This window comes from Perca flavescens, chromosome 17 (assembly GCF_004354835.1).
Source record: "Perca flavescens isolate YP-PL-M2 chromosome 17, PFLA_1.0, whole genome shotgun sequence".
NCBI lineage: Eukaryota > Metazoa > Chordata > Actinopteri > Perciformes > Percidae > Perca > Perca flavescens.
The window spans coordinates 17,332,708-17,346,235 of NC_041347.1; the positions used below are offsets into that span (position 1 = coordinate 17,332,708).

At 38.6% G+C, this 13,528-nt stretch overlaps 2 protein-coding genes across 4 annotated transcripts in view; one reads left to right on the forward strand and one right to left on the reverse strand.

The window, feature by feature from the left end:
* The window catches only part of cox15 (cytochrome c oxidase assembly factor COX15), an 8,734-nt gene extending 7,933 nt beyond the window's left edge, over positions 1-801 (reverse strand). Inside the window, exon 1 of one of the 2 annotated variants that reach the window (XM_028603478.1) lies at positions 727-801. In XM_028603478.1, coding sequence (XP_028459279.1) covers positions 727-762 — 36 coding nt within the window. In that variant the 5' untranslated portion in view covers positions 763-801. Of the gene's footprint in view, positions 1-320; positions 657-726 lie in introns of those variants that run through there. The other variant, XM_028603477.1, reaches the window with a different exon arrangement.
* The window catches only part of cutc (cutC copper transporter homolog (E. coli)), a 7,746-nt gene extending 17 nt beyond the window's left edge, over positions 1-7,729 (forward strand). Inside the window, exons 1-9 of one of the 2 annotated variants that reach the window (XM_028603479.1) lie at positions 1-68; positions 1,118-1,196; positions 5,143-5,202; positions 5,320-5,529; positions 6,508-6,543; positions 6,724-6,857; positions 7,019-7,046; positions 7,134-7,239; positions 7,359-7,729. The exon at positions 1-68 is cut by the window's left edge and continues 17 nt beyond it. In XM_028603479.1, the coding sequence (XP_028459280.1) occupies positions 24-68; positions 1,118-1,196; positions 5,143-5,202; positions 5,320-5,529; positions 6,508-6,543; positions 6,724-6,857; positions 7,019-7,046; positions 7,134-7,239; positions 7,359-7,470 (810 nt within the window). In that variant the 5' untranslated portion in view covers positions 1-23 and the 3' untranslated portion in view covers positions 7,471-7,729. Of the gene's footprint in view, positions 69-799; positions 1,010-1,117; positions 1,197-5,142; positions 5,203-5,319; positions 5,530-6,507; positions 6,544-6,723; positions 6,858-7,018; positions 7,047-7,133; positions 7,240-7,358 lie in introns of those variants that run through there. The other variant, XM_028603480.1, reaches the window with a different exon arrangement.
* Positions 7,730-13,528: the final 5,799 nt, after the last annotated feature.

Below are 13,528 nucleotides of genomic sequence, written 5' to 3' on the forward strand. Positions count from 1 at the left end.
ACTTCTACATTTACACTGTCCTAATGACCAGTCAAGAGATTCAGCAGATCTGGACAAAAGGATTGCAGGTTGGTTGGTTTGATGTCTATGGTCGTTGAGGAAATGTAGTTATTGGACATTGGACAACGTTATATTTGAGTTGAAATTTCTAATATCGATTCATTTATAAACTCGGTTTATTTTCTAGCTCTAACGTTAATTTGACAGTAACGTTAAACGCTGTCCGTGAAGTAAGTAACGTTATTGTGTAATAATTAACGTTATTGCTTGCAGTGCAGTGTCTGACCTTTTCATGCTTAGCTAACACTAGCGTTACTCACACTCCTGTGTTGAAATCCCTTGCCGGCATTTCTGCAACCGCAAAAAATGGTTGTCCGTATTGAAGAGAGAAACATATTTGAGCTCTAGCTAGCCTGGGCTGGTCCTGTAGTGCTGTAATAAAAGATGAGGTAAAAGCTGTAACGTTAGCCGACTGTTACACCACCACCATCGTTTCCTGTTACCCAACGTTACCAGTTCAACTTCGACCTCTGACGTCAAAACTAATTGACGAGCACATTTTAATTTGAAAGACGGAAAACCGTTATATTAATACATCCATGCATGCGGTAAACACGATACCCAACAGATACAACTGAAATATGTAATATTTTCTACATTTTTTTATCGAAAGACGGCTGGTGCATGTTTTATGTCTTAGCGTATCCCGCATGGGCGGTCACCCACCTTCCTAATGGCCCAGTAGTACTGCATAATGTGCATAACCAGTACACCGTTCACCCGCCAGACACTGTGTTTGAAATTCAACTATCCGGGAAACGCTTACCCACTGTCGTGGCTGGCCTGGCTGGCCTGGCTCATGGGTATAAGTATGAGTGCTGGCTGGGTGAAGGGAGCCGAGCTCAGCTGAAGTTAGTCAGTCACCTAAACAATATGTACGCTACTGTCTTCATAACGTTTCCAATCGACTGATACGGTCTTATGAATCGATAGGAAGTGGATTGGACAGGTAGTTGTTTGTGGAAGTGAAAACAGCTAAATGATTATGGAAGTTTTTGCTAACACATTCACAATTAATCTCTTTCTGGCGTGTCTGTCTTTCTGTCTCACTGTCCAGACTGTCAGGATGGCAGAGAGTTTTTTAATGGAAGCGTGTGTGGACTCCGTGGAGTCTGCTGTCAATGCTGAACGAGGAGGTTGGTAGCGTCACTGTGTTAGTGAACACTTTGTTTTTTTTCTATTACAGTTTTTGTCGATTGCTTACACGCTCATTTTGTCAAAACTCTTCACACAAGTGAAATAAGACCCAACACTTGGAGATAAATATCTCATCTATGTCAAGATGAAACTGCAATCAAAATGTAAAATGTTCAAAATGGTTCACGCATGCAGCACTTTACTCTTTCAAAGCCGTAACAACACATGTATGTACTTTATACAAAACACTGCTCTAGTACTTTGTCATACAGGCTTCTGTGAAAGATTGTTCCAGTACAAAACATCTACTTACATTTAAATGAACGCAAAATGGAAAGGCTTCAGAAAAAAAAGTATACATTTAAAGTTTTTCCCGTTGCAGGTCTTTACACAGACAATACAAAGAAAAGTAGAATTAAGTACAGTAATCAATACAATATGTTACCAGACATGTACTGTAAAGTACTAGAGACCCATACTTGAGTAAAAGTACAAGTGCTCTATCAAAAAAGTGACTTGAGTAGAAGTTAGTGCTCTTTAAGCAGTAGAAGTACTGAAGTATTCAACACTTTTAGGTATCGCAAGTAGTAAAGTAAAAGTACAAGTATTGTGTTATTTAGTTAATATCAATTTACAAATATTAAATATATATTAAAAATAACAAATACTGAAATAAAATGTACAATTATCACACTGTGCAAGTAAAATGAACATCCTCTCCAGCACAGTAACGATTAAAGCCCAAAAAAACGTATCACACACTAGCTAGTAGTAGTAATATGTGTGATGTGGCAACTGTAATGAAAAGAAACACGACAAGATCTCAGGGATTTATTATGTAAATTAAAAGTAATTAGTGTACGTAACTGTAACCTACACAGTCTTCGTAGCGTGAGGAATTCACAACAGTAACGAGTAACGATGCAGCACATAAAAAATGTATCGGAGTAAAAGTATTTCATTCATTGAAAATATGTACTCAAGTAAAAGTGGAAGAAGGAGAAAAAAAAATACTCCAGTAGAGTACAGCTCCAGCCTTTTAGTACTTAAGTAGAGTAGTGAAGTAGTTCTACTTTGTTACTATACAGCTCTGTATGTTACTGTAAACAAAAAGTGTTTGGCCACATTGCCTCTTTCAGATCACAAGCAATATCATCCCTGGCCAGGAAACGGGGGGGGGACATCGCCTTGTGTATCCAACTCTGGACTGACCCCACCTCAATTTCTCTGCATGCCTCTTCCTTTGCTTACAGAAGAGGCACGTGGGCATGTGGTTGGCAGTCGTACATTTTCCAATGCCAAACTGAAAATAATTCCTCAATCGGATTAAGAAATGGGAAGTAAGGGGCCTGTAGTGGAATTACCGGAAACACCATGTTATGGTATAATGAGACTATGGGGAAAGCTTAGGCAACATCCGGTCATTCATAGGTCACAGGTCAGGGGACGAGAATATTCAGCCTGTCTCTAATAACCAAACCTGTTCATGTGTAATTATGTTTGTCTCTACAGATTCAAGGAGTATAGACAGCTGTGTGATAAAGGAATGTTTTGTTTTAGGACTGTCTCCTTTTGGAGGTCACTGGGCTTGCCACACTTTTGCCTACTTCCCAGAGAGAGAGAGAGAGAGAGAGAGAGAGAGAGAGAGAGAGAGAGAGAGAGAGAGAGAGAGAGAGAGAGAGAGAGAGAGAGAGAGAGAGAGAGAGAGAGAGAGAGAGAGAGGCTGAACTAGGCTTTATCAACTGTGTGTAGGCGCCGCCAGCATGAGTTTAAATACACCTTCAGGAAGACAGGAACTTCAGAGAGTTGGGACGGCACTGCACAATAACGCATCGTGGTTAAACTCTACTGCCTGCTTAATTGTCTCTGTCGTGTTTCAAAATCCACTAAGTAGGCAAGGAGAGGATTTAAAAGTTTAACAAGTATTTATTTAAGTAAAATCATAAGAGCATAAACGTGTACACAGGTCCTAGTTGAGCAGGCACACAGGCTTCTCTCATCAGACTGAATTTTCTGGCTTATACATGAATTCATATATCAGTCTCTAAGAGCATTTTGATTTGTTTTTATTAAAAGTTGGAGGAGTACCGTGGTTTAGACTTGGCGTCCCCTGGTTGGTGCACAGACTGGTCCCAGTCTTTTGGCACACGCCCTCTTCATCAGTTCTTAGGCAGACTTTAACTATGCTGATGGTCAGAGAGAACAATGCGCCGCTGTTGCGTGTCACAGGTTGAGGAGTAACTTATTCTCATGGTCAAACTGATATCAAACTGATATTAACTTCATTGCTGCACTCTTGTTGCTTTCTGACCACCGTCATACAATGCTGCTTTCTGCACCTACAACAGTGTCCTTTTCTCATTTTGCATGACTAAGCTGTCACAGTGCTCTTCCACTAAACACACAACTATAATTCAACTATGATTTGTATCCTCATAAAGCATAGCCAGCTTGACTGACATTTTTATTTCTTACATCTCCTCAATTGCAGCATGACATCATGTCTTCGCGTAAACATACACGCCCACTTTCTTAAGCCAAGTGGTGTGTTATCTGTACGCATTTTGAGCTATCCGCGTGTACTGTATTTCTACGCTGTATACAGTGGACGTAAACATACACGCCACTTGGCGTATTCTCGCGAGAAAGCAACGGTTGAGTTTAGGAAACGTGACTTGGGTTTAGGAAAAGAATAACCGGTTGGGTTTAGGAAAAGTATAACCGGTTGGGTTTAGGAAAAGAATAACCGGTTGGGTTTAGGAAAAGTATAACCGGTTGGGTTTAGGAAAAGAATAACCGGTTGGGTTTAGGAAAAGTATAACCGGTTGGGTTTAGGAAAAGAAGAACAGGGTTGGGTTTAGGAAAAGGAAAAAAAAAAGCAACACACGGGATCCAATCCCCCGGTCTCCTGGGTGAAAGTCCTGTGTTTTACCCATCCACCACCCCGACCAACTTCCCTATGTGGATTTTCGCCCTTTCATACTACTCGCTAATGCGTAAATTCACACGCAATCGCACGCAATGTGAGTCAAAGGAGGCCAAACAGCGTTGATAAACACTCTAAAAAGCGAGTATGCATCTTGATAACACGCCAAAAATGGCATACAAATTGGTGTGTCATAATACGCCACTTCATGAGATCAGTCTGTCAATTAAGTGTTCATTAAATGCTCCTGTGTAAGTCATCAGGGTCTCCTGAACCACCTTCACTTATGTGAAATGAGTTGTGCTGCTCCTGAGTTTTTCCTTAACAGGGCCAAGTATACAACTGTGAAGTTACAGTATTGTGCTTGGTGAACCAGTCCCGGACCAGAGCGACCACGTGGAAACCAGATGAGAACAAACCTGAGCTGCTGTGGTCCGTCCTGTACATCTACATTATGCACCCAGAAATGTGATTATGTGTGCAGTATTATAGGGACCTAGAGTGGCATGGTGATGGAGAACTCCTTGCAGACTAATGGGGGCACACAAGGTGATTATGTGTGTGGGTGTGTTGCCAATTTCAGATAGTGTTTTGCATTTTGAAAAGAAGTGTTTTCCCAATGATTGCAAGAGTTTTCATTCTTGAACAGAGTGCCTAATGTAAGAAACGGTGTGTAGTGTTTTGCAAGAAGTGTGCTGCAGAATTGCAAACAAAACGCAAAGCAGAAAACGGGTTTGTACTTTTGGTGCCTTTGTTTAAGGCATGGTTACAAAAAGTTTAGGTTTTGATGCTTTTGTCTAAGCATTCACTTTCAGTGTGTAAGCAATCGGCAAAAACTGTAAACCCACCATGACTTACTTGATCTAGAGGTAGTAATACAGGCAATTGTAGGTTGAAAATGTTGCAGTCAATCAGACCATTTAAGTAGTAATTAATTGGCATGCAGTCTTATATTTTTCAAAGATCACAGGCCATAAAGGGAACATAGGTGCGGTCTGAGCGTTTGTTTCTGCTGACAGGTGCAGGTCGACTTGAACTGTGTTCTAGTCTTCTGGAGGGAGGACTCACTCCCAGTCAAGGTGGATCAGTTTATTTCTGTACAAATATTCATACACAACCCTAAACTCTTGAGTATCTGCTGAGACCATCAACAAGCACACACAATCACATATGCCACCATTTTTGCTTTGCCACAGGTCTGTTGCAGGTTGTGAAGCAGAATGTCAAAATTCCAGTCTATGTGATGATAAGGCCTCGTGGGGGGGACTTCCTGTACTCAGACCAGGAAGTGGAGGTGATGAGGAAGGACATAGAGCTGATGAAGAGCCACGGGGCCGACGGACTAGTGCTGGGAGCCCTGACAGAGGATGGACAGGTGGACGCGGAGCTCTGTATGGAGTTACTGGGTATTGTCTGCCTGTTTACTTGAACATATCTGTATGGGCCTACAAGGCACTATTTAAAAAAAAAAAAAAACAATAAAGATGCTCCCTTAACAGAGCATGATGTACAGTTCTACAAAAGATCCAGTTTACATAACCGAAAGGTACTCTGTCTTAGCTTCCATGTTCTTTCTTTAAATCTTGCCAGAACAAAAACATCCTCACTAAAATGCCTTTTCAAAATATTACCTTCACACTAGTCGATATCCACGACGTTCCACTTCCAGGATTGCTCCGGATTTCACTAATTTAGGCCGGATATCCGTTGCCTTGGGCTTCCTCTGTGTTGGCATTTTAAAGTCTGGTCGATTTATAAGGACTATGGTTAACCTTTTCTCAGATCTCTGCAGTGTAAATCCAGACAGCTAGCTAGACTATCTGTCCAATCTGAGTTTTCTGTTGCATGACTAAAACAACTTTTGAACGTAGATATGTTCCACCTTCCCGAGGCTATTTTGCAGAGGCATCGTTGCACGACAACTTCCACAACACTCCATACGGCACCTAGCCGATAGTGATTGGTTTAAAGAAATGCCAATAAACCAGAGCACGTCTTTCTGAAATAGTCTTTGATTTATTCCAGATGTCATCCTCCTGTAATTTTTTATTTATTTATTTTTTTATATTTCATAAATAATTTTGCTTAAATATTTCAAAAATACACTGTGACTTTTTCCTGAAATAAAATGCAAGTCAGAGAGCAAAAATATTGTAGCAATAATCCATAACAAAGAAAATTGTGTTGGCAGTGACTCACAGTATAAAGTAAAGTAAATGTCTTATCGAGGATGCTGCACTGAATAAACAACTAGCCATAGAGAGCATGTAGGCACACAAAAAGAGAAAAATATTCAGAATGTGCAACACTTTTATTACTTTTACTTTGTTTGGGGTTTTGTATTGTTCCATGTATTTTTCTGATTGTCACCTTTTGCTCACTAGCTGCTGCTCGACCTTTGCCCATCACCTTCCACCGAGGTAACCTTCTTCTCTCTTCAATCAGTTGTAGACTTAAAGCTTTGAAAATGTCATGCAGCTGCTAGCAACTAGATTAGAAAAGATATCACAAAGCCGTAAAGCCCTTTTTAGAGTGATTTCATCAGAGCCTCTAAAGACTTTTGAACTCATTTTATGAAACTTATATTGCTCCTTCTGCAGCTTTTGACATGGTTAATGACCCAGTGGTTGCTCTGGAGACACTGATATCATTAGGGTTCCAGCGTCTGTTGACAAGTGGCTGTGACAATTCTGCTTTGGAGGGACTCCCTCTCATTAAACGGCTCATTGAACAAGTATGTATAAATTACATGTACACATACATGTTTGCATGCAAGCATATGAAGATGGCAGGGCTATTTATCTCTTTTGCGAAGTCATTGTAGGTGAGCAGCTTATGTCTCTCCCTTACTACCATTCTTATATCCTACGCTCCACCTTTTCTTCCGCTCAACAGGCTAAAGGGAGAATTGCCATCATGCCAGGTTAGTACTTTTACTTTTCTCTTGTAAAATGTAGGTTTGTTTTTTTATTTGTTTATTTATAAAAAAAAAAAAAAATGTTTGATACAGGAGGGGGTATTAATGAGAGGAACCTGCAGAGAATTTTAGAGGGGTCGGGAGCTGAAGAGTTTCACTGCTCAGCCCGCTCCAGTAGGGATTCTGCCATGAAGTTCAGGTATGTATGATTTTTCCCATGCTTACATACATTACAAGTTTTTTAGGGAATAAAACTAAAATAAAATAGATGAACTATTTGTGTTGTTGCTGTCTGTCTAATATTGTTTCCATGTGCAGGAACACCTGTGTGACGATGGGAGCTACTTTCTCAGCACCTGAGTACGGCCTGAAGGTGACAGATGTGAGAAAGGTCCGCACTCTTAATGCAATAGCCGGAAATACCATGTAAATGGGTACTGGACAGTCATGACAGACAACAAAACAGATACCTCAAAAGTGATCATAAGTAATTATACTGGTATGTCAAAAAACATTTTTTTCTTTATCACTGATCAAACAGTCCTTGTAAAGTTAGTGCTCAGGGAAAGCCCTGCAACCTTCTGGGATATGCAGTTAAAGTATATCACAGTGGAGAGTGATTCATAATTTACATTTGTTATTGTACACATGTATGGGCTGTGTAATAAAATACACTACCAATTTTGAAATTCTTGTGTTTTTTGGTATGTTTTATTATTGCCATATTTTATTTTTTTATTTTATTTTTTTTATTTATCCTTTATTTTACCAGCTGATGTCCCATTGAGATAGTCAAATCTCTTTTACAAGGGAGCCCTGGAGCAACAGTACACAAGTTACACAGAATCACAAAAACAGACACAGCAAACAAAAACTGAATTACAGTACAACAATTTAAAATAACATAAAAAGGCTTATTGAAAACATGTACATTGTTCAAATTTCGTTTGTTTAAGTAACTGTTTAAAATGTTTAAGTGGAATGATAACCGAAAGCTTCAAAACATTTTGGAGTAAATTCCAACACCAAGGAGCAGCATAACTAAAAGCAGTCTTGCCGAATTCTGTTGTTACACGTGGGATATTCAGAGCCAAAATGTTAGCGGAGCGGAGATTGTAAAGGTGATGATTCCTGGTCAACAGACTAGTAAGATAACTGGGTAAAGTACCATTAATTGCTTTAAAAATAAAAAAGTGCCAGTGGAACCATCTACGCAGTCCTAAAGAGCTAAAACCAGTTTCCTCATAAAGACGACAGTGATGAGTGCGTGACTTGGCATTAGTAATGAAACGTAATGCACCATGGTAGACTGTGTCAAGTGTGTGCAGCGTGGTAGAGGCAGCATGCATGTAAATAACATCCCCATAGTCTAAGACTGGTAGGAAAGTGACACTGATCAATTTCTTCCTAGCTTGGGTAGTAAAACAGGATTTATTCCTAAAATAAAAACCAAGTTTTACTTTCAGTTTTCTCACTAATTTTTCAATATGAACCTTGAAGGTTAGCTTTTCATCAATCCACAAACCAAGATATTTATAAGATGAAACATTTTCAACGCACTTCCCATCTAGTGTGGAAATGGCTAGAGGGGTTGATGCGGGTACAGTCCGAGACTTTGTGAACTGCATCGCTTTAGTTTTACCAGCGTTTATACCAGTTTAAGTTCAATGAAGGTGGTCTGTAATAAATTAAAAGACTGCTGTAGTGATTGATAAGCTTGAGCTAGAGTAGGTGCGGAACAATATAGTACTGTGTCGTCTGCATAGAGGTGTATTTTGCCTATATCTGCCACAGAGGCAATGGTGTTAATGTAAATAGTAAATAGAATCTAAATATAGTTGACCGCCTGTATATTTATTTACAGCACTCCCTATTCACAGTGAAAAATAACGTAAAGTTGTGGCCTCCTGTACTTTATTTTTAACAAGGACAAAAAACATTGTTCAGTTTGCTCAGAATTCAATTAAAGCCCAAAACATTAAACAATTCAGTGTGCTTTTGTCCAATGTTGTCAAATGTAACAAATGCTACAATTAAAGGTCCCATGACATGGTGCTCTTTGGATGCTTTTATATAGACCTTAGTGGTCCCCTAATACTGTATCTGAAGTCTCTTTCCCAAAATTCATTTTGGTGCAGAATTACAGCCACTAGAGCCAGTCCCACAATGAGCTTTTCTTAGTATGTGCCATTTCTGTGTCTGCAGCTATTGAAGAGGAGAGAGGGGGGGAGAGGAGGAAGGGGAGTGGGGGGTGTGCCCTTGACCAACTGCCACTTTGCTCGTTTGAAAGCCATGATGTCTCTCTCATGGGTGGGCCAAATTATCTGGGCGGGCAAAGCAGAGAAAGGGGAGGTAACCTTTCCAGATTCCAAGATTCCAGATCGGCCCATCTGAGCTTTCATTTTCTCAAAGACAGAGCAGGATACACAGGGCTCGGTTTACACCTATCGCCATTTCTAGCCACTGGGTGACAATAGGCAGGCTGAGGGAACTCATATTAATGTTAAAAAGCCTCATAAAGTGACATTTTCATGCCATGGGACCTTTTAAAACCAGTCTCTTATTAATTTCATCTTTAATGCATCATTCATTTACATTAGTTTTAATTGTTGTTAATGTGGTTTAAGAGGTTGGAGAGTCATGTTACTATCTTCACTAATATCCAACCAGGCTGTACTGAAGTGACAAATTTGAGTCCATGAACCTGTGATCTCCTTCAACAAGTGGGCGGATCAATAGAGAGGTAAAGTCCCCTTCCGGTGGACCATGGGACCTTATTTTGAGAGAGAAAAAACCATGTACGTATGAATGGCGAGAGACAATTACTTAATCCTGTTTGAATCGAGCAATGAGTTACACATTTGATGTTCGTCAATTTAAAAGATAATTTTGCAAGTCAAGTAAGTTAGTCGTAGTTGAAGTATAAGACTGTGAAAATACTTAATCGGAAAGATTACACACCCAAAGACACATAAGGGATGTCTTGTTGAAGCTAGGATGCATGTGGGTTTTGTACAGGGATTTAACATTACTCACACAAGCATAAGTCCTGCTCATTCTTTCGCTTCCTGGCTGATAAAAAGACACTTTATAATTGTAATAGCTGTCCAATGCACATTGATGTATTAGGCATTTATTACTCAGGTACCCCTGGACTCAGAGTGACTCAGGTATGATGCGAAATACGTGTAACAAATGTAAACGGGACTGGTGGTGGGGGAAGGGTCAAGATAATGTAAAAAAATGGGGCCGACAACGCCACCTAGGTGTTTTAACCATGAGGCCTAGGACCTCTTTAAAATTAAATAAAATTTAAATCTTTCGATTCGGGGGAAGAGCAGTTAAAAACCTGGAAAAGGTGTGTAAATATGTAAAAGGAATTGGGAGTCAAGTTGATAAAAAGGAACAACAATGGTCATTATCAAAACTAGAATAAAAATTAAAAAATTCCTCAAAACTACATACAAAATGACTCAAGACAAGACAAGTCCAAAACACAGCTGAAACAAATCAAAATCAAACATTGTCATTGTATAAATTTGGAGATTTTTCAAAGTTATATCCCATACCTCTACTATAAAATTACCTCAAATCTGAAACTCGAGGGGCTATAAAAATACTAATTCCAGACAATGACTTATGCTGAAAACAATTTTACTCTTTAAATCTGGAGGTTTTACGAAGTAAAAGTCCAACATGTATACTGTAAAAGGACTTCAAATCGGAACTTGAGGTGCTATGAAAATACTTTGGTCCATAATTCCAGACAATGACTGATATATTTGAGTGGAGGACATCTTTGAATACACTTATAATGAAAATCTTTTTTTTTTTTTTTTTTTACTGTAGCTATAAATATAACGTTTTTTCTAAGTAAAATCCTATACCTCCACCGTAACATGACCTCAAATCTGAAAATTGGAGGGGCTATAAAAATGACTTTGCTCCATAATTCCAGACAATGACTGATATATTTGAGTTCCCATTTTATTTCTATGATCTAGCCCCACCTAGTGAAAAAGTCACGCCACGCCTGTTCGTGCAACTGACTGATGTGCTGTGCCTTGTTAAAATAAATACGTCTAAGATACAAAACAAACAAACACAGAAAACACTGGATTGGATCTATTTCTAAATAAATATTCTAGACATTTTACTTCCATTCCAGCTAAAAACATGTATGTGAAATAAGTCAATATAATTTGCTTGTATCATTTGTATAGTTCGACACTCACATGCCAATTAAATGTAGTGATGCCTTATGCACTAGCCAGCTTTTTTAATCTGTTTTTTTGGAATGGCCTTTGTGTGTTGTGAAGCCATTTAGGGCAATAGAAACCTTTATATGCAGAACCATGTGACATAGGGCTCTGGCTGTTATCTTTTTTAGTTTGATTTGTTTTTTGCCACGTGTTGTCCCATGATCCTATTAAAGACCCAGGCTCCAGGGCCACGGTTTGCCACAGATTCTTAGGGCATTAAAACTATGTGCTATAAACTTTGTAGCCCTGTTAACATGTTACTATACAGCATAACATAAGACACACTCTGAATAGCCTTTAACCCCGTTCAGGTGTCATGCTGGGGTTGTGGATGTTTCAAGAAGCAAGAGTACTGGTTCATCTGGATGACTTAAGACAAACTCTAACTTGCACTGGAACATTGTTCAGGGTTTAATTAAGCAAAGTTATCCAGTTACTTCACTAAACCTACTTTAAAAAGCATTGGTTAGGTATAGTAGCATATTGTTGTATTGAGTCTTCTATCTTTCAAGTCTTCACTACAAATGTATGATAGCATTGTTTTTTAATTTGAATGATGAACTGTCTCTGATGGGATTTGTCTTGATCACATGATTTCATGAATTAGTCTTATTCTCTACAAAATGCATGTAACATAAGCCTATTCACATTAAAAAAAATTTTAAATATTTATTAAAACATTACTGAGTATATACATTGTGTCTCTTTAAGGTATGTATCCACTATTGGGGTATGGTCAGAGAGCAAACACAAGCACAGATGAGTTGGATGTTTAATATTTAAGTTGGAAGCATATATATGCACAGAGGCTTTGCCTAATTTATGAATGGTGGGTTGCAGCTAATGATTATTTTTACATTAATCATTCAGTCTATAAAAATGTCTGAAATTAGTAAAAAAAAAAGAAAGGTTTCCAATTCTCAGAGCCTAAGGTGGCGTATCCAAATTGCTTGTTTGGTTAGGCCAACAGTCTAAAGATATTTAGTTTCTATCATTAGAAAATGGGCAAATATTACATTTGTAAAACTGAAACCAGTTAATATAATTGTAATCAATTAACCAGTTATTTACAATTGTTGCCAATCAATTTCTTTTTTGTTGATCTACTATTTATTTTTGTCATCTTGTAAAATACAAAATGTTTCCACTCTAACTACCCTTTGCCCTACCCCCCTGTCGAAGCTGTGTTCCGTGTTTGCCTTCCCCCTCAACATAACTTCTCCCAGCTTTAGCTGAAGACCCTGTTAATAAAGTAACCACACTTTACTATTACTGTTCTATTACTGACAGATGAGGGCTAATTTTTATATAAAGTCATGGATAGCATAGTTGTAAATTCAAATTTAAGTGACCGTGCTCTTTGATTATGTACTGTAGTTGTCATCACGTGTTACATAGCTGTCCTTGGGGGTTGTACACACAATGAGTCAGCCAGATTACGACTATGTTATCAAACATAATTATTAACCCATCACACAGTAAGAGTAATCTATTTTAATATCATCACACACATTCTTTCACACTAACAAAGGTTGTATTTGCAGCAATGTAAATTAAATACTTTACTACACCGCAAGTCTGATTGTGTCATGCTGACATTCATTTCACTCTATTGCCATTTAAGTACCTTTATTCACAATGTTTGCCCATTTTTTTTTACCAGGTTATTTATCAGTTTTGTTTTTGTTATAGTTGTTTGTTAGAAATTGAAAGCATAAAGCTGAAAAGATGCGGACGTTTTTTAGATCTTGATTTATGAGGCTGGATGACACAAATACATTGATCATAATTTCAACAAAACAACTGTTGATTATTTTCGTCTCATTTCTGTGATGTGTTCATCTTCCTCTTTTCACGCAGACAGACTCACACATGCAGTCCAACAGCAATCCTCTTTGTTTCTGTGGTTTGTGTTGAACTGGTGTCTGGTAGCAATTTACCTCTGTAGTGGTCTTTTGAAGAAAAATAGCACAACGTCAGAATGGCACATAGAGAAACCCCAGCGCTTGTGCACTGTATAGCACAACAATTTTCTTTTCGGTCATGTACTGTACTGTAGCTGTTTGAATGCATGATTGCCTAAAACTAATTTGATGTGACTTGAAAATGGGTGTCTGTCCAGAAAAATTGAAGGTATGCAGAGTAGAAGTAGAAACATAACAGGAAAAGGAGTCTAAGCCCACTCCCTCCACTTTCCTAAACACATTCCCTATTTTGGTGGGCCGT